Raw genomic sequence first — 20,459 nt, forward strand, 5'->3', positions numbered from 1 at the left:
CTTGAAAAAAAATCCTCCATTAAAAAGGCCAATTTCAATGACAATTTTCTTAAAAGAGTTAGAACTCACTCAGGGTAAACATCTGCAAAACCAATAATCTAAGAGCAGGTTTAAGATTCTTGTCTTTTAGCATGTTTCTATGGGTTTCAAAATATCATACCTTTGTGATGAATGGTGTTATGAAAACAAAGAACACATCATAGAGGAGGAGAAGGCCTAGAAGTATCACACATGACTGTTGAAAGAAACAAATTTAAAGGTCAAACTTCCCATATCTAAATTAAGAGATTATTTTTCAAGTTATAAATAAACATATGAACATACATTTGAACACTATTTTTAAAAGCATTAATGGTTATTACTATTTGTAGTTTTCTCTACAAACCCCATTAAAATTTTTATGTTCTTTATCCTATTCTTTTTATAGAAAAAAAGAATCACTGAATCAAAGAAATGTTCTTCCCTGATATTTAGTCCTGTAAGAATTTTATAAATTAGGCATATTACGTAAATGATTTAAAATATTTTAGCTAGCAAATCAGTAGTTACCTGGGACTGGGGTTTAGGATTGATTGCAAAAGGGCATGATTAGAGCTTTTGGAGAGATGAGAAATGTTGTTTAACTTGATTGTGATGGTGGTTACAAAGTTATACATTTGTAAAATTTCAATAAACTTCACAGTTAAGATGGGTATAATTATATGTAAATTATACCTCAGTAAAGTTGTTTTAAAAAGAAAATATTATCGCCCTGGCCAGGGGGCTCAGTTGGTTGGAGCATCGTCCCACACACCAAAAGGCTGTAGGTTCAATTCCTGGTCAGGGCACATACCTAGGTTGCAGGTTTGATCCCCAGTCGGGGCACATATGGGAGGCAACTGATTGATGTTTCTCTCACATCGACGTCTCTCTCTTTCTCTCTCTCTAAAATCAATAATAATTTTAAAAACATAAAAAGAAACAATTATTTTAGCTGTCAGAGTAGAATACCTTACCTTGAAGTTGGGTAACTTCAGTGTTTTAATTAAATTCAGGCAGAAAGCAATCCCCAAGATATCCTGTAAAATCCAAGCCCACCTAAAATCAAAAGAAGTTACTCTATTATTTTATCCAGTTATTTTCAGATGGAACTTTCCTTTTCTTTTTTAAGTTTATTTTTTGTTGTTGACAGTATTTTCCCACCACTTCCCTCTCCACCCACCCCCCGCCACACCCCAAGCCTTCACCACACTATTATCTGTGTCCATGAGCTGTGCAAATATGCATTAAGTCTTTGGTTAATCTTTTCCCATCTTCCCACCTCCCTACCCTGTCAGTCTATTTCTCAGGTGGAACTTTTCAAAAGAATAGATTACTAAAGTAAAATTGTACAATTGCTATGATTTGATTATTCAATAATCAAGCAGCAATTACAAAAATAAAATGAAAAACCTCTCCTATTTTTCATATTTAGTAATTTACTGCCTTAAGAATAATTAATACTACTATACTATCAAACATAAATGCATATTTATCTTTAATCTTTGAATTTATATATGTCTCCTTCTAGAAAGGTGGCGTATAACAAAGGATAGGTAGCTAGAACATAAAGGAAACAAGAGCTATGCAACATACTCTATCAGAAATGGATATGCATAATTCCCAAATGATTTCTCATACCTGCAGCTGCCTAAAATGTATGAACTTTGTTCCCAAATTTTAGGGTATTAAATCCTTTGGACTTTACTAATTTCATTAATAAAACACTAAAGAAACTTAAATATATATTTTTTCTGGTTATCCTTCCTGTAAATGGATGAATACCTATATATTTTTCTTATACTCCTTCTTTATTAAATAAGAGGTATCCTACTCTAGTATACTTATATTCTCTTGCATTGTTTTTCACTTAAAAATATATTCTGGAAATGACTGCATATCAATTCATAGAGATCTTCATTCTTTATAGTTGCACTGTACTCCATTGTATACTAAATTATGGCTACATCATAATTAAGCATATATGTAATTGTCTATTTCAGCTTAGATGTTTAAATTATGATTCATTATTTCCTTTTCTATATGACCTCAAATCCACTAATACAAAATCTGCTTATTTAACAAGTAACTTTTTTCAAGACTATGGTGTTCTGCGATAAAAGCAAAAACTTCCATAATAATCATAATGAAAAATTATCAGGACAAGACATAGAATAATCCATCCGTAATCTAAAAGCAAATAAACTAAGTGCTCATACCTATCTTCATTTCTAAACACGGCCCAAACAGCAGCTATTGCTATGCACAGTCCAGAGAGAAAAATAAGTCTCACTTCAATGCTTTTGCCAGAACACACAATCCTAAAACGACAACAAAAGAAACACATGGAAATAGGTTAGTTTACCTTGCAGATGAAATAAAATGTTTATGTACTGTGAGAAATGACAAATATTAACCACAGTCACAAGAAAACTATTGCAATAACAATTTAAAAGTCTTGATTTTAAATAAAATGTAATAAAATAATAAAATGTTTATCAGTTCAATAGAACCTTCTGTGATGATACAAATATTCCATATTGGGACTCCAATATGGAATATATTTTATTTCTTTTTTAAAAATATATTTTATTGATTTTTTACAGAGAGGAAGGGAGAGGGATAGAGAGTTAGAAACATCGATGAGAGAGAAACATCGATCAGTTGCCTCCTGCACACCCCTTACTGGGGATATGCCCGCAACCAAGGTACATGCCCTTGACCAGAATTGAACCTGGGACCCTTGAGTCCGCAGGCTGACGCTCTATCCACTGAGCCAAACCGGTTAGGGCTATTTCTTTAAAAATATATTTTATTTCTTTAAAAATATATTTTTATTGATTTCAGAGAGAGGAAGGGAGAGGGAGAGAGAAACATTAATAATGAGAGAGAATCATTGATTGGCTGCCTCCTGGATGCTATCCACTGGGGATTGAGCCCACAACCTGGGCATGTGCCCAAACCGGGAATCAAACCATGACTTCTTGGTTCATAGGTTGACACTCAACCACTGAGCCACACTGGCCTGGCCATGTGGCAATTTAGCACTTGAAATGTGGCTAATGAATCTGAGGAACTAAATTGTAATTTTACTTAATTTTAATTAATTTAAATTTAAATAGCCACATGAATACTAAACTGCACGGATTTAAAATAAGACTACTTTTTCTTGTATTGTTTTATATTACAAAAACCAACATTACAGGGTGCCTCATAAGAGATACATACGTGCATTGTCCATATGGTATCTTACGAATTAGTGCAGCAAGACAGTTGTATAGACTCATTGCTGATGCTATGCAGAAAATTGCTATCATAACATAAACTAGAAGAAAACAAAACAAGACACTAAATTATATGAGAACAGAAAAAAATGTAACAAGAAAATATTTACACAGCAATATCAATTCTTTAGCTTTCTCATCGGATCATGATACTTTCAATGCACTGGCCATAGTATGATCTGAATTGGTTACTAAACTGAAAATATTTACATCTTTTTTTTTTTTAATATTTACATCTTGAGTTTTTAAGAGTAATTTGTGTTGTTTCAATTCCTTTATACATTGGAAGGATGATTGCTTAAAGGGTTGTGAAGCTGGCTCTCCATTTACTATCATTCAAACTGACATGTTTGTTAAAGATTTCTATGAAGGGAGATGTACACATTTATGAGTATTTAATTTTAATGTAAGAAATAGAAGAATGAATAAGCCATTATAAACAGTTTTAAAATTAAATTAAAATTTTTTTATTGTCTCAAGTTTTACATATGTCTCTTTTTCCCCCGATTGACTCCCCCCACTCCCCTCAACCATTCCCACCCTGGGCAAGCCCCCACCACCCCAGTGTCTGTGTCCATTGGTTATGCTAATATGCATGCATACAAGTCCTTTGGTTGCTCTCTACCACCCCCCACCCCCCCACCTCCTCTGCCATTTGTCTCTGGATCTATTTTTGTTCATCAAATTATGTTGATCATTATATCTCATATGAGTGAGATCATGTGATATTTATCTTTCTCCAACTTGCTTATTTCGCTTAGCATAATGCTCTCCAGTTCCATCCATGCTGTTGCAAATGGTAAAATAGTTGCTTCTTTTTTATAGTGGCGTAGTATTCCATTGTGTAGATGTACCACAGTTTTTTAATCTAGTCATCTACTGATGGGCACTTATGCTGTTTCCAAATCTTAGCTATGGTAAATTGTGCTGCTATGAACACAAGGGTGCATATATCCTTTCTGATTGGTGTTTCTGGCTTCTTGGGATATATTCCTAGAAGTGGTATCACTGGGTCAAATGGAATTTCCATTTTTAACTTTTTGAGGAAACTCCATACTGCCTTCAACAGTGGCTGCACCAGTCTGCATTCCATAAACACTTTTTAAAATGCAGCTTAGGGATGAGAACTGACACCTTAGACATTAGCCATGCTCTCTATATTTTTCTAAAGTCAAATTTATCTGTAACTTGGCCTGCGGTAAAACCAAATCCATTTAAGCAAACCTCTTTGTTATGAAACAATACTAAGGCAGTTAAAATTGACAAGTGTTTTTCTTTTCTTTTTTGTTTTTAAGTATTTTAAAAAATATATTTCCATTGATTTCAGAGAGGAAGGGAGAGGGAGAGAGAAAGAGAAACATCAATGATGACAGAGAATCATGGATCAGCTGCCTCCTGCACGCCTCCAACTGGGGATCGAGCCTGCAACCGGGGCATGTGCCCTTGTCCGGTATTGAACTTGGGACCCCTCAGTCCGCAATCCAACACTCCATCCACTGAGCCAAACCAGCTAGGGCGACAAGTGTTTTTCTATAGTAGCTATACTTATTTGAGAATTCTTTAAAATTAAAAACATTTGGTCTCCTTGTTGTTAAAATAAGGGGGGGGGGGGGCTTATTGTACTCTAAAATAAAATAAAAATAATTTGTTTTCTGAACTTCATCAAAATTTCACAATGGAAACACAAATTTTACCTGAATTTTTCAAATTCCACTAAATTGTAGAAAACTATAATTGCTCTGCAGCTGAGAAAGAAAGTAATCTAGAGATGGTAGCCATTTTCTAATTGGTGATCTAGACAAATTACTTTTTAGTCCCTGAGTCTTATCTTTAAAATGTGAAATATAATTATACCCATGTCAGGGTTATTGTGAGGATCTGGCACATAATTAGCTTTATATAACTCTTATTTGTTGCTATTTTAATTATCCTATATAATAAACAGCTAATATGCTAATTAGACTGAAACAGCAGAACAACTGTCCAGACGACCTTCCGGGTGACATTTTGGATGAAGCCGGGGCTGTGAGGGCTGAGCCCTTGGCTAGAATTTCGTGCATTAAGCCTCTAGTTCAATGGTGGCGAACCTATGACACGCGTGTCAGAGGTGACACGCGAACTCATTCTTTTGGTTGATTTTTCTTTGTTAAATGGCATTTAAATATGTAAAATAAATATCAAAAATATAAGTCTTTGTTTTACTATGGTTGCAAATACCAAAATATTTCTTTCTTTCTTTTTTTCCCCAAAATATTTCTATATGTGACACAGCACCAGAGTTAAGTTAGGGTTTTTCAAAATGCTGACACACCGAGCTCAAAAGGTTCGCATCACTGCTCTTGTTGGTTATATACGGTAATAGGAATAGTAAGATAGAGAGTCAAAGATTGTCAAATTAAGGTTGGTAAGTCATCCATCACAGGTCTCCAACCCAAGTTTTACAACACTGGTGGAAATGAGGCTCTGGGACCCTAACAGATTTTAGGTGCCTCATTCAGTATCTTACTATACTTAAGAAAATAATTGGGTGTGGAAAAGAATTTGGTTAATATAACTGTCTTTAGTTACTTCCTTGAGCATGACAATCATAAAATGGCAAGAGGAACCCTACCAATTTAGTATAGTCCCATTAGTTAATATATTAAGAAAAGGCAGCATATTGAGCCTTATGTGATATTCATAAGATTTAATTCACCACTTAAAGGTGAATTAAATCTTACAATAATCACATAAGATATTCTCAGAGTTATAATTAAATCCCATGTTCTGGGATAACGTTGAGGTTTAATGATTTTTCTCTTACATCAAAAATTACATTTATAAACAGGGTGAACTTTTATTTTATTTTATATTATACTAGAGGCCCGGTGCAACGAATTCGTGCACAAGTGGGATCCCTCAGCCTGGACAGCAATCAGGCCCGATCAGGGCTGCAGAAGGTTGACCGGCTGCAGGAGCGCACTGACCACCAGGGGGGAGCTCCTGCGTTGAGCATCTGCCCCTTGGTGGTCGGTGTGCGTCACAGCGACCAGTCGACCGGTCACTTAGGCTTTTATATATATAGTTTATTTTATTTTTTAAAAAATGTTTTTATTTATTTTAGGGAGAGAGGAAGGAGAAGGATAGAGAGAGAGAGAAACATCATTCAGCTGCCTCCTGCACACCCCCTACTGGGGATCGAGTTTGCAACTTGGGCATGTGCCCTGATTGGGACTCACACAGGTGACCACCTGGTTCATGGATCAATGCCTAACCACTGTGCAACACCAGCCAGCCTTATTTTTATTTTTTTCAGTGTATGCTTTTGAGTTTATTTTAAAGATTTTTAAAACTGATTTTTAGAAATAAGAGAGAGGGAGAGAGAGAACATCGATATGAGAGTGAAACATTGATCGGTTGATCAGTTGCCTCCTGGATACCTCCTACTGGGATTGAGCCCACAACCTGAGCATGTGCCCCAACCAGAATTGAATTGGCAGCCTTTTGGTTCACAGGACAACACCCAACCAACTGAGCAACACCATCAAGGGCAGGGTCAACTTTTAAAATAGCAATCAGTTTAAGAAAATACCTTACCAAAAATTGTAACATGCTTTATGATAGGGTACAGAAATCTTTTTTTCCTATCAAAGGCCACTAATATATTGACTGAGGGTCAGACACAAACAATTCAAGACCATTAAAATAGAAAAATGAGCCACCCAATGACAACATAATACAAACAACACCCTAGAACAGTGATGGCGAACCTATGACACGTGTGTCAGAGGTGACACGTGAACTCATTTTTTTGGTTGATTTTTCTGTGTTAAATGGCATTTAAATATATAAAATAAATATCAAAAACATAAATCTTTGTTTTACTATGGTTGCAAATGTCAAAAAATTTCTATATGCGACACGGCACCAGAGTTAAGTTAGGGTTTTTCAAAATGCTGACACGCCGAGCTCAAAAGGTTCGCCATCACTGCCCTAGAACCACAACAGATCAAAATATGAGTGATATTCGAAGAATGATTATTTTCTAATTGGAAATATGTCAATAGATTATATTTTCAAAATTGCTGCCACAGGGCAGGAGAAATTGAATGAGCTCAAACTAACCTTAAGGCCTCAATTTTCTAGTCCAGAAAGTATTCTAATGTTCTCCAAATAAGCATTGTAGCCTTTGGTGGTTTTTACAAGTTCTCATCTATCACCCCCCAACCCCCCATTTCCCTGGTCTCTCCACCTCCTCTTTGTACTGTATGTTGGCCAGGAATGGCAAATTTCCATCCTATCAGACAATTAAGAAGATTGTCCAGGGGATGGACAAGCCATCATGTTCCTACCGCTACCTACTTAAAGGAATAAGTACCACTTACTCTCTAGATCACAGGCAAATACCTGTGTGTCTTTAGATGTAGTATGACCCTAACTGTTTACACAAAACAAAATTCAAGTAATATAACATCTTTATTTATAAACTGACAAAAGAATAAACTACACTTTGGGGGTAAGTAAAGGCAATAAATCAGTAATTTGAACAGCTTCTATTTCATGTAACTAAATAGAGCCACCAAGAAGTCCCTAGCCTACTCTTTATTTTTAAAAACTATTTTTATTGATGTCAGGGAGGAAGGGAGGAGAGATAAAGATCAATGATATTTATCATTGATCTGCTACTGCCTGTATCCCGCATCCCTACTGGGGATAGAGACCACAACCCAGGTATAAGCCCTGACCAGATTGAATTGTGATCTCCTAGTTCATAGGTCGATGCTCAACCAACGAGCAACACTGGCCGTGCTAACCTGCTCTTTAGATATTAGGATTTCCTGCTTTACCTACAGGGAGGGAAATGTAGGGACCATAACAATTCTTTCAAGTCATTCATGAAGAAGTGTTCTTATCTCAAGACAGTATATTTTTAATCTGAATATTTTTTTTTACCCCACAGTAATGGAGACCTAACATTTCTAACAATTTAAAAAGTTAATATCACTTTTTATTTATTCACTTAAGTTTTCCGGGTAGAAGGAAAAGATAAACCTGCCAAAGTAAGTGAAAAGATTGTTTGCTAAAAATAGCAAATATAAAACATGATTTCTTACCCAACCATTTGTAGAAGAAATAAAGTAAGACCATCATAACACAGCAGATGGCCACAAATATTACAACTGTTAGAGGACTGAAAGTGAAATATTCGTCCTTCTTTCTCCTCATGTCTCTGTCTTCAGTGTCTGCCACTGCTTTCATGCTTTCTCTGAATAAACATACACAGGAACTTCAGCAAATCTCTTCTAAGTAAAATCAATTGTAAAATCCATCTTTAACACCAACTTAAATTTGTTATTGATTATAAAGTAATACACTTAACAAAAACCCACCCAAACACCAAAAAGAAATGTTTAATCCAGAAAGTAAAAACTCTCTATTATTCTACCCTCCAGAGATAAAATTTTTAACCAATGTTTTGACTTTTGAAACAGCATTTTTTTCTGATGCAAAATTGATGAAACAGATGACATATATAAACAAATTAAATTTTGTGAATGTTTATATTATCTGATTTGGAAACTATATTAATGGAATACATTTCAGATGATAACCAATTCTTCTTACACACTAAATATTATCAATTTGCACAGTCAAGTACTAAAATTAGCTTCTTTTAAATGGAAACACTAAAAGTTGTCTATCAACTCAGTATTTACTGTATGCTCATCAGTATATTATGAAGGACTCATAGGAGTTCAGGACATAGCTTTGTCCAACCTTGATTTAAGACAGCAAAACATTGTTTTTAATTCTTCCAACAATCCTTGCTTTCTAGGTCACACAGTTAATAAAAGAGAGAGACTGAAGTTGAAGAGGAAAGAGACTCAAGGGCCCCTTGTTGAGCAGTCTCTGTTCTGTCACCTATTGTCTCCTCTCAGCTGTGTGGAAGCCACTACATGCTTTTCCAGCCCCAATCCCATCAACTCTGGTCTACCAGTGTGCACTCCCGGACCCCTCATCGCCTTGGCTCAGTACAAACGTTAGTTAAAAAAGAGTTTACTTCTATCAAATTACATATTTGCCAAACTGCTTCTTTACCAAATGCCACTATCTTATGAGAACCTTGTTAACTGGGATGGCCACCACATTAAGCATCTGTGGCTTTAGGCAGGCTACCGGAGATAAGAGAAGGGAGAGTCTGAGGACAGACACAACAGCACCTCCCTGAAACTGTATAGCTACACGGTTATTAATGTAAGTTTCAATAAAAGTGATACTCAAGTGGGAAAACGTGTCACCTATGGTATCTATCATTATAAACAAATTTATTTATTTACTTATTTATTATTTTTTTTCAATTAGCAATAATCGCGCCTCGGATAAATCTCTCTGGCTATGATACTGCTACTGTGCAAAGCTATATAAACAAATTAGCAGCCCTGCGCACTATCCGTGTGCGAGTAGCTCGCTGCCACTTGCCTCAGCTGGCCACGCCACCCACTGCGGCTGGTAGCTTAGCTCTCTCACTCGTGGCTCGCTGCCCCGCCCTCCTGTAGCTCTCCTCGGCTTGTAGATTGGTGGTGACGTTCCAGTGTCCAGGCTAATTTGCATATTCTTCTATTATTATATTAGATATACTTAAAGACATTTTTTAATCAGAGTGCACGTGTACGCCATAACAATAAGGATTTACATGTTCGTATTCAGTGTAATAGAAAGCACGAGGCAATTTCTTGAAGGGAAAACATATACTAGACTAGCGGTTCTCAACCTGTGGGTCGCGACCCCTTTGGGCAGGGGTCCTCAAACTTTTTAAACAGGGGGCCAGTTCACTGTCCCTCAGAACGTTGGAGGGCTGGACTATAGTTTTAAAAAAAACTATGAACAAATTCCTATGCACACTGCACATATTTTATTTTGAAGTAAAAAAACAAAACGGGAACAAATACAATATTTGTATTTGCATGTGGCCCGCAGGCTGTAGTTTGAGGACCCCTGCCTTTGGGGGTTGAACGACCCTTTCACAGGGGTCACCTAAGATAATTGGAAAACACGTATATAATTACATACTGTTTTTGTGATTAATCACTATGCTTTAATTACGTTCAATTTGTAACAATGAAAATACATCCTGCATATCAGATATTTACATTACGATTCATAACAGTAGCAAAATTACAGTTATGAAGTAGCAACGAAGATAATTTTATGGTTGGGAGTCACTACAACATGAGGAACTATATTAAAGGATCGTGGCATTAAGAAGGTTGAGAACCACTGTACTAGACTGATAACAGATTAAAACACTACAATTCATGTAAAAAAAAAAAAAGAAAATACTAGAATTCATCTTTTTAAAAAACTGTTCTCTTAAATTTCTCAAGAGCCACATGCTAAGCTCTCCTCCATGCCATCTTGAGTTTAGAAAACTTGAGGACCAGTGATCTCATTATAGTAAGACCTCATATTTCTACTGAAAAGTCTTTATATGGAACAAAGGCATCCTTCCCTTTTGTATAACGTGTACCTTGCACTTGGCAAGGTAATTCTGGGTTATGAGGTCCTGTTCTGGCAAAATTTCCCTGCCCTCAGCCTTATTCTCTTTCCCTTCTCTTTCAGTTACTCTTTACTTGTTAAATGATAATCCTTATGTTCTTAATAATTCTACTTTTCATGGAAATTTTTTCTTTTTATCACTGATTCATATTCTCCTTTTCTATATGTTGTCACCCTCCCTACCCCAATCACACATACACTTACTTCTTTCTTTATCTTACTCTTAGACTCAGCTACCTCAATATTAAAATTCATATCTTAGAGGTAAAGGACATCTCCTCTCCCAATCTGGCTATAGAAGGCAACAAAATCTGTTTCTGCCTATCTTGATGTTTTATAAATAAAAAAGCTTATATGTACTCCTCTCCCATCTCCAGTTTTCTTGCGGAGACTGCCCTGATATATATGTGAAGCCTGCCTCGCTAACTCAAAGGGTGGTCAATGGCCAGCAAAATCACTTGGGAGCTTGTGAGCAATGCAGAATCTCATTCCCCGCCCCGAGCCTCCTAAATCTGAACTTCTATTTTAATGAGATCTCAAGACAGTTTGTATGCACATTACAGTCTGAGAAGCACTACTTTAAAGAAACAATGTACATAGTAATGGAAGTACAAGGTGAATTTATATTAAATAGAAAAAGATTCTTAATGAATTAGAAGCTTTTGGGAAATTATTTATAAAGTTTCAACAAATAATCTAGAAAATAACCGGAGACCTAGTTACATACCTTGTTTTCTAAAGATTAATATTAATGAAAAAACAATGTTTACAGGAAAACACGTGACTCATATATTTTGAAACATGTTTTCCAAATATGTAAATATTTAAAGCTCAATACTCAGGAAACCTATATACTTGTTAAACCCTAAGATTTCTCTCTCTCTTTTTTTTTTTATATGTTATTGATTTTTTACAGAGAGGAAGGGAGAGGGATAGAGAGTTTGAAACATCGATCAGCTGCTTCCTGCACACTCCCCACTGGGGATGTGCTCGCAACCAAGGTACATGCCCTTGACTGAAATCGAACCTGGGACCCTTGAGTCCCCAGGCCGACGCTCTATCCACTGAGCCAAACTGGTTTGGGCAAGATTTCTCTCTTGATGTAAATAAATCAAATTTCAGTATTTTAAAAATTTTAAGTAAGCTTATTAGCTTCATTTAATTGCAAATAAGCCCTTTTTAATGAAATCTAGAGCAGCGGTCGCCAAACGGTGGTCCATGACGTCTGAAAAGTTGGCAACCACTGGTTTAAGGAAACCTTTGGAGCAGCGGTCGCCAACCAGTGGTCCGCGGACCACTGGTGGTCCATGAGGTCCAAAAGGTTGGCGACCGCTGATCTAGAGATCAATTCACAAGGTGAATATATTGTCCTTCATGGATGAATTAATATGCTCTGAGCACTTTTTTAAAATTCAGAGTTATAAGTGTGAAATGGTCTTTCTCTACTATGTTGCCTACTTTAATCTAGAGCCAAAGGTACATAACTGTAAGATTGGGTTTAGGTTGTTATTAAATAGGGAAATCCAAATTTATGTATATTTGAAATTTCTACATTTAAATTAAAATATGGACATGTTTAATATTCTCCCTAAAGAACAGAATGATGAGGTCACACTGTATTGACTTAACTTAAAAGGAGCTGGGAAACCCCTCACCTTCTCTTACTTATTGTCTTCCAATCTAAATAAACAGGCATATTAGGGAACTAAGTATCTTCACCTTCCTGGGAGACATCACTGAACATCTTAATTGAAGAGTCTTTGACAGAATGTCAGTGTTTCCCTGCCAGCTGAAGAATTAGAGGAACCTATGACCCCCTTCTCAGTGATAAGGCGAATGACCTGTATGAGAACAAACTGCAATCTGATCTTAACCACACCATTTTCTGAGGTGGAATTTAAATGTTGTTATATGATTAAAATAATTTCAAGTAATAATTTTTAGCCATTTATCACAAAAAACACTGAAGTTTAATTAAACTTACAATTCAAGTAGTCCACTCCAGTATCCTCCTAATGCCACAGTGAACACAGAAATTACAAAAATAACCACCATAGTATAGTCAAAGTTAGACCATGACGGAGAATACATTTTCACAGTAATGTTATCTCCAAGAGTCTGAAAGGCAAAAAATGAGAGTTAAAACACCAGTGTTAGTTTTCTTCCCACTACAGAGTATGGCTGTAGCACTCCAATTTTGCTCTGGAATGGACACTGCGTCAGGCAGTCAAGAATACTAGAACTAGTTTTGACAATATGACATATTCTCTTGTCAAAATTAGGAGGCTACATTTTGGTTTATTAAGTCTTGAAACTGCAGTATTCCATACAATCAGAGGTTTCAAAAAAGTCAAAACAAATCAATATCTTTTCTGAAGTCAGAGCTCAGAAACACCTTGTGCTAAATGGGAGGTGAGTACTTCCCAAGTAAAGACTTGGTAGGCCTTCACAGCTTCTTGTTACCAAGTGTAGCATGTATAATCATTTAAGTTAAATATCAGTGGTTAAAAGTAAAGAGTGTACTAGGTATGAACATTGTCTAGTATGTAATTACTAGTTTACCTGCTTCATATCTTTGAAGTCTTTGTTGTTTATAAATGCAATCAGTATTTTCATATCATGAAATTCAGATTTGTTCCCCGAGGGAGCAAACTAAAAGAAAAACACACACACATATTATGAAAACGTATGAACTACTAACATATTTACAGAATAAAATCCAAATTATTCCAATAGAATATCACATCTTTATCAAGTTATAAAACAAAGTTTCAAGTGTTCTTAATATTATAGCAAGAGTTCTCAAACTGATATATACAGGTATATCATATATATGTAACTCTCACACACAAACTATACATACTTGTTCCTAAAAAGTCTTGTCTACTTTAGGAATAGAAAAGAAACTACAAAATATTCCAATTAAATGCCTATCATAACCAGAATGTTTATTTAAAAATAATCCTATTAGATTATTCAAAACTCCGCTCCTAAACCACACACACAGAAGATAGTTCAACCTGTGAAATTTGATATCGTGAGCTCAAAAGAAATTATTATCGATAATAATAAAAGCATAATATGCTAATTAGACTGGACAGCCAAACAACCTTCCAGACATCAGTCTGGATGAAGCCATGGTGGCGGGGGCCAAGGCCGAGGCGGTTAGGGGCGATGAAGTAGGCAGGCGAGCAGTTAGGAGTGATCAGGCAGGCAGGCAAGTGGTTAGGGGCGATCAGGCAGGCAGGCAGAGTGGTCAGGGGTGATCAGGCAGGCCAGCGGTCCTGGATTGCAAGAGGGTATAGGCTGGGCTGAGACACCCGCCCCGCCCCCAGCACAAATTCCGTGCACTGGGCCTCTAGTAGTTTTATAACTTACGAAGACACTGTTATTGGCAACCAACAATGCTTCAGCACCTCCGGTTTGTGCAATTCTGGCTTTTTCAAGAAAATGGCAGGTTCCCCACTGAACCACAACTGCTTTGTTCTTTATTCCATCAGAAGGAATATCAGAAATGTTGCACAGAGGTGTGGAAGTTAGATTCTTCAAACTAATGGAAGTCTGAAAAGAAGAATGTTAGCATGGTAAATATCGTATTTCACCCTAAATGCATTTAGTGACAAAGTATCTATTGATTTAATATAATGTTCCTTTAAATCATGCTGATCAGGCTTTGAAATATTTTAAAATTCCCTAACTTGTTTCTCCCACAGAGAGAAAAATATTTAAGCTAAAGCAATAAAACAATTACTATTTATTAATCACATATTACAACTAGTTCATACACTGAAAATAATAATCACTCATTTTCACCTTTCAATATTTTTGTTTACAAAGAAATAGTAACTGTGATGTACTTACTGCATTTTCTAGGGTTCTTGGCAAAGCTGTCCAATGAGGGTTATAGAACATGCAGTAGTCCTTAGATGGTGAAGGCGTGCCAATTCCAGACGCATGCAGGATTGCTTCCTGAGCAGCTGTCTGGGACATGAACAATAATTTTCACACTAGCGATGATTTGGCTCTGCCAACAACTAAGGATTTTAATAAAGCTATTTATATCTAGGTTGGACCACATTTCCTTAAGAGGGAAGGTCTTCTAGTGATTTTACTTTTTCTTGTTTGAAAAAACACTGAAACTATACACATTTGCCTAGAACACATTCTTTGAGAAAGTCACTTTCTTATGGGGATATTGTTATGGCCCTTGTTGTAAGAGCCATATCCCAGGGAGGATTCTTGCTGTGCTGTGATAATTTCGGAACTCCCTTCACTGCCTGAAACTTTCCTTCCAAACCCCTTTGGGAGTTGTTACTTCATTATTTATGTTCTGTAACAGAAAATCCATGTGAACTCCGTTAACCCACTTGTACCTTCCATAGTATGAATAACTAAGATTTTTTTAAAAGAACATTATTTCTAAGTGCTATTTTCAGAAAAGAACCAAAGAACTCTCAAGTTTTCAAGATTCTGCAACTGCCTATTCAAAAAGAGCAATCCAGAGTTTAAAGTGAGGGAAAAGAGCTAGAAAAATGTTATTTCCTTTTGCCTCATTTCCCACTATCTGGGAAAAAGAAAAAAGAAAAAAGGAGACAAGACGTAAGAAGTGACTGAAAAGAATAAGTATTATACATGAGGGTGAGAGTGGAGAGTATGAAATGATGAAACATCCCAAGATAATTAGAATACCACTCCACATCACGATTCCCTTTAAACTTGGATCAATTCAAATTCCACTTTCCTCCTCCTTTGAACAAATCTTTCTCTAAAACATAAGGGAGAAAAAAGATTGCTTGGCAAATGAAGATGATGGACTAAGCCTCTACCAAAGCATGCATTAGGTTGAGCCACATCACATTGCTGATAATTGAACATTTTGTTCTATAAAATTGGCAATTTCATGTAAGACAATCTAAATTTTTAATGAGTACAAAATGCTCTAACCCATGCTCTCCTACCTAAAATTTCCCTGGAACATTTGGGATTAGAAAGCTTTCTGGCATAGGGACTTCGTTAGCTTACGGATCTAAGCCAGTATAGCGAATTCTTCTAAAATGCCATCAAATTACATAGAATAATTAAAGATATTATTTGTGAAAAAATAAATGTAGTTTTCATTTGGCTATATATATGGTGGCCATGAATGGATTCTGACAGCAGAGATGAATCAATATGTTAGATTCTTACTATACACCAAATTATTTTTGTTATAAACAAACTGTACAAATGAAACAAAGTATATTTAGGTTATTTTCATGCATTTGTCCGATTCAGTACCACTGTTTTACAAATGAGGGCTTTGAGACTCAGAGAAGTTATGAACATAGCCTAACTAAGGTCATATGGTAGAATCATCCCCAATTCTAACTACAGAAGGTAATCCTGCGGGTAATTATGAGGGTGGATTAGGTTTAGATTACAGATTTTTTAAAAAGAATACTCTATAGGTGAACTGGGTACTTATGGCATCCAATAAAATGGCACATGAGCCCAGCTGGCGTGGCTCGGTGACTGAGCATTCATCTATGAACCAGGAGATCACGGTTCAATTTCCAGCCAGGGCACATGCCCATGTTGCGGGCTGGATCCTCAGTGTGGGAATGTGCAGGAGGCAGCGGATCAATGATTCTCTCTCTCTCTCCTTCTACCTTCCTCTCTGAAATCAATAAAAAGATATTCTTTTAAAAAACGGCACATGCTGTCAGGATGCCCCTCTACTCTTGCTGCCGAGTTTAATTACTTGATTACCAGCAGCTGCAGGATTTTTCTGGTGTAAAGTTACATATTTTCCCTTTGTGATGGGTAAGGAATCTGTCGCACCATAGGAACAGATCGACGATCTTTCACCTCGTGTTTCAGCTTCCATGAGCATCCATGCCTGAAATTTATTTTACATATTATGTTGGGTATTACGAAACAGTAAATTTTTAAAATATGTTTTTATTGATTTTTAGAGACAGGAAGGGAGAGGGAGACAGAAACACTGATGATAGAGAAACAGCAACACCGAACGGCTGCCTCCTGCATGCTCCTTGCTGGGGATCGTGCCTGAAGCCCAGGCATGTGCCCTGACTAGGAATCAAACAGGTGACCTCTTGGGTGGACACTCAACTACTGAGCCACACTGGCCAGGCAGTAATTTTTTTAAAAATACTGTCATTCCTTCTACATTTATTCTTTAAAAATGTTTTACTCTCTCCCTCTACCATCTTTTGTTTAGTATCATACTCAATTTCTTATTAAAAAAATAGTTTTTTATTGATTTCAGAGAGGAAGAAAGGGGAGAGAGAAAAACATCAATGATGAGAGAGAATCATTGATTGGCTACCTCCTGCACACCCCCCACTGGGGAACAAGCCCACAATCCAGGCATGTGCCCTGAAGGGGAATGGAACTATGACCTCCTGGTTCATAGGTCGACACTGAACCACTGAGCCATGCCAACTGGGCAAGACTCATTGGATTTTTCTTAAAAAATCCAATGTAATGTAATTACAATTATGCATTTTGCTGATCAAATTGTCCCAAATTTGGCCAGTAGAAACTCTTCCAGCTGGTTCTTTGTATCCTTTTGACAGGACTTCATTAGTCTTGGAGGACTTCCATGTTTTTTGGCACAAGATGTCCTAGGCTGGCTTTATCCTTTACCTGCCACAGATCTGGAGCCAGCCATTCTACTAAGGTCCTTTAGGAGAGGAACAATATTTAGATCAGGACTTCCGTTATTGTGCACACTAGTGGTCCGGTGCACGAAATTCGTGAACATTAAAAGGGAATTAGAGGAAGTATTTTAATATTGCTATTTGCCCTTTATAATAAAAGTGTCAGAGATGAAAGAAAATTAGTAAAATGTATATGAAAATCTCCCTCCTGCCAGAATCTGGGGCGTGCTGTGGGATGCAGAGTCAAGTCCCAGCCCATCCACACATGCCTCGAAATCGCACGAGACCCAGACCTGGCCAGCCCTACCCCTGTCAAACCCCGCAGGGCAGGAGGTGCAGGTCCCCCGTCAAGCCCCACCAGGTGGGGGGTGCAGCCTCAGGTCCCCCGTCAAGCCCTGCCGGGCGGGGGGCGCAGCCTCAAGTCCCCTGGCCTAGCCTCAGGTCCCCTAGCCCCGGCGTGAGGGCGTGACAACCATTTGCATATTAGCTCTTTATTATATAGGATGGCTGTTGAAATGGTATAGCCTTTATAATAAACAACTGGTAGTATCAAGCAAAAATTTCAATACATAGAATCCTCTGATTCATATCCTACAGGTGTGTTATGCAAATGCACAAAGATAAATGTATAAGGATATTCACGGCAGTATTTGTTATAAAAAAAAAAATCAGCCGAAACCGGTTTGGCTCAGTGGATAGAGCATCGGCCTGCGGACTGAAGGGTCCCCGGTTCAATTCCGGTCAAGGGCATGTACCTGGGTTGCGGGCACATCCCTAGTGGGGGGTGTGCAGGAGGCAGCTGATTGATGTTTCTCTCTCATCGATGTTTCTAACTCTCTATCTCTCTCCCTTCCTCTCTGTAAAAAAATCAATAAAATATATTTAAAAAAAAAAAAATCAGCAACTTCCACTGATAAGGAGCCCATCATAGTACACAGCTATTAAAAAGAAAAAACTAGATCTTTCTGTAGAAACAGATGTCCATAGTGAAAACAGCAAATTCCAGGGAGATACTTGTAGTGTAATCCTATTTTTATGAAAGTAATGACCCACCCCTCCCCCCAGGCTCCTTATAGATATTTACTAAAGACCCGGTGCACGCATTCATGCACCCATGGGGTCCCTCAGCCTCGCTGGAGCCCTCTCGCAATCTGGGACCCCTCGGGGGATGTTGGAGAGCTGGTTTTGGCCTGATCCCTGCAGGCCAGGCCGAGGGACCCCAATGGTGCACAAATCTGTGCACTGGTTTGGTTTTGGCCCGATCCCCGCAGGCCTCTAGTATGCATATAAGATCTTTGGTTAGCTCTAGCTGGTTTGGCTCAATGGATAGAGTGTTGGCCTGTGGATTGAAAGGTCCCAGGTTTGATTCCAGTCAAGGGCACATGCCCGGGTTGTGGGCTTGATCCCCAATAGTGGGTGTGTAGGAGACAGCCGATCAATGGTTCTTTCTCATCATTGATGTTTCTATCTCTCTTTCCCTCTCCCTTCCTCTTTGAAATCAATAAAATATATTGAAAAAAATTAAAAATAAAGAAACCATGGTCTTTAAAAAAAAAAAAGATCTTTGGTTAATTTCTTCCCACCCTCCCCCCTTCCCTCTGAGATTCATCAGTCTGTTCCATGTTCCCATGCCTGTGCATTGAGCATCTGCCCCCTGGTGGTCAGTGTGTGTCATAGCTACCGGTCGAATGGTCACTTAGGCTTTTAGATAGATAGATAGATAGATAGATAGATAGATAGATAGATGTGAGCTTGAAGAAGGATGTGGAGAGAGACACACCAGACTATTTAAAATACAAACAAACCAACAAAACAGAGTGAGAGGAAAACAAAAGCAAAAGTGAGGGTGTAAAAAGACTGGAAAGATAAACTTAAAAAAGAAAAAAAAAGCATTCAAGCAGAACAGAAAGGTATAAAGTCCCCCGTCCCCCCCCTTATCTGCTCCTTACTGCTTGCCCCAAATCCTCCCTCTTCACACCAGTTCCTACAACCACTGGTCATAGAATCAAGTGTTCTCTAGGGCCATCAAATCATCAACCTCACACCAGTGCCTTTATTTCCTGCATTTCACTTGACCCTCACTTTCAAGGGAAGTAAGTAAACTAGCTCATAGTATAAAGTAGTCCTTCCTTTTTTGACTCAATTCACCTCATATAAAATTTCATGGGATGCCTATTGTTCGTGAACAATTCCTAATTTACTTACTCAGATCACTTGACTTCAATCATATCCCATCATCTTCTTTTCAAATCAAAGAGTATTGATGTTTAAGTCTAGCTTAATGTTATAGTTGCCTCTTCCTTTGACCATCTTTCTCCAAATAGCTTTTGGTATGACAAGTGTCAAACGATTACCAAAATCTAAAAAAGAACTATAGTGGTTGCCTGACTGGTTTGGCTCAGTGGATAGAGCGTCAGCCTGAGGACCGAAAGGTCCCAGGTTCGATTCCAGGCAAGGGCATGTACCTGGGTTGCGGGCACATCCCCAGTAGGAGATGTGCAGGAGGCAGCTGATCGATGTTTATCTCTCATCGATGTTTCTAACTCTCTATCCCTCTCCCTTCCTCTCTGTAAAAAATCAATAAAATATATTTTTTTAAAAAATAAATAAATAATAAAAAAGAACTATAGTGGTGGATACCATATTCACATGCTTGCAGGTCTACTATCTCCTCATTTTCCCAGACCAATCAGAACTTAAAGAGGCACATGTCTAAGGACTTTTTTAAATAAGCATACTTACACTGAGTCAATTTTGCTCTAACCTTCACATCCCTGCCTCTTGGGGCTATGTCCATGCTTTACACTCCTGTCACTTGGCAGTTCCAACCACAGGCATTTGAATTCCTGGCCTCTGTTCCAACAGTCTCTTGATGCTGACTCACCAGCCCAATATTAACTTACTGGGAACAGGCCTGTTCTACTGTTCAAGCTAACAGCACAGTTCGAAGATTCTTCTT

General features: G+C 37.6%; 1 protein-coding gene and 1 non-coding gene across 4 annotated transcripts in view; both read right to left on the reverse strand.

Annotated features, from left to right (window-relative positions):
- SPPL2A (signal peptide peptidase like 2A) overlaps positions 1–20,459 on the reverse strand; it is a 51,106-nt gene that overhangs the window by 22,164 nt on the left and 8,483 nt on the right. For all 3 annotated transcript variants that reach the window (XM_036301376.1, XM_036301361.1, XM_036301369.1), the window contains exons 2-10: positions 14,700–14,819; positions 14,217–14,399; positions 13,401–13,490; positions 12,823–12,956; positions 8,396–8,547; positions 3,247–3,343; positions 2,238–2,339; positions 996–1,077; positions 161–235 (exon numbers count right to left, since the gene is read on the reverse strand). In XM_036301376.1, coding sequence (XP_036157269.1) covers positions 161–235; positions 996–1,077; positions 2,238–2,339; positions 3,247–3,343; positions 8,396–8,547; positions 12,823–12,956; positions 13,401–13,490; positions 14,217–14,399; positions 14,700–14,819 — 1,035 coding nt within the window. The remainder of the gene's footprint in view (positions 1–160; positions 236–995; positions 1,078–2,237; positions 2,340–3,246; positions 3,344–8,395; positions 8,548–12,822; positions 12,957–13,400; positions 13,491–14,216; positions 14,400–14,699; positions 14,820–20,459) is intronic.
- On the reverse strand, positions 9,555–9,701 carry LOC118661083. The gene has a single exon (XR_004969131.1). It is a non-coding gene; the product is annotated as a U4 spliceosomal RNA (small nuclear RNA).

Source organism: Myotis myotis, unplaced genomic scaffold, assembly GCF_014108235.1.
Source record: "Myotis myotis isolate mMyoMyo1 unplaced genomic scaffold, mMyoMyo1.p scaffold_m19_p_1, whole genome shotgun sequence".
Taxonomy (NCBI): Eukaryota; Metazoa; Chordata; class Mammalia; order Chiroptera; family Vespertilionidae; genus Myotis; species Myotis myotis.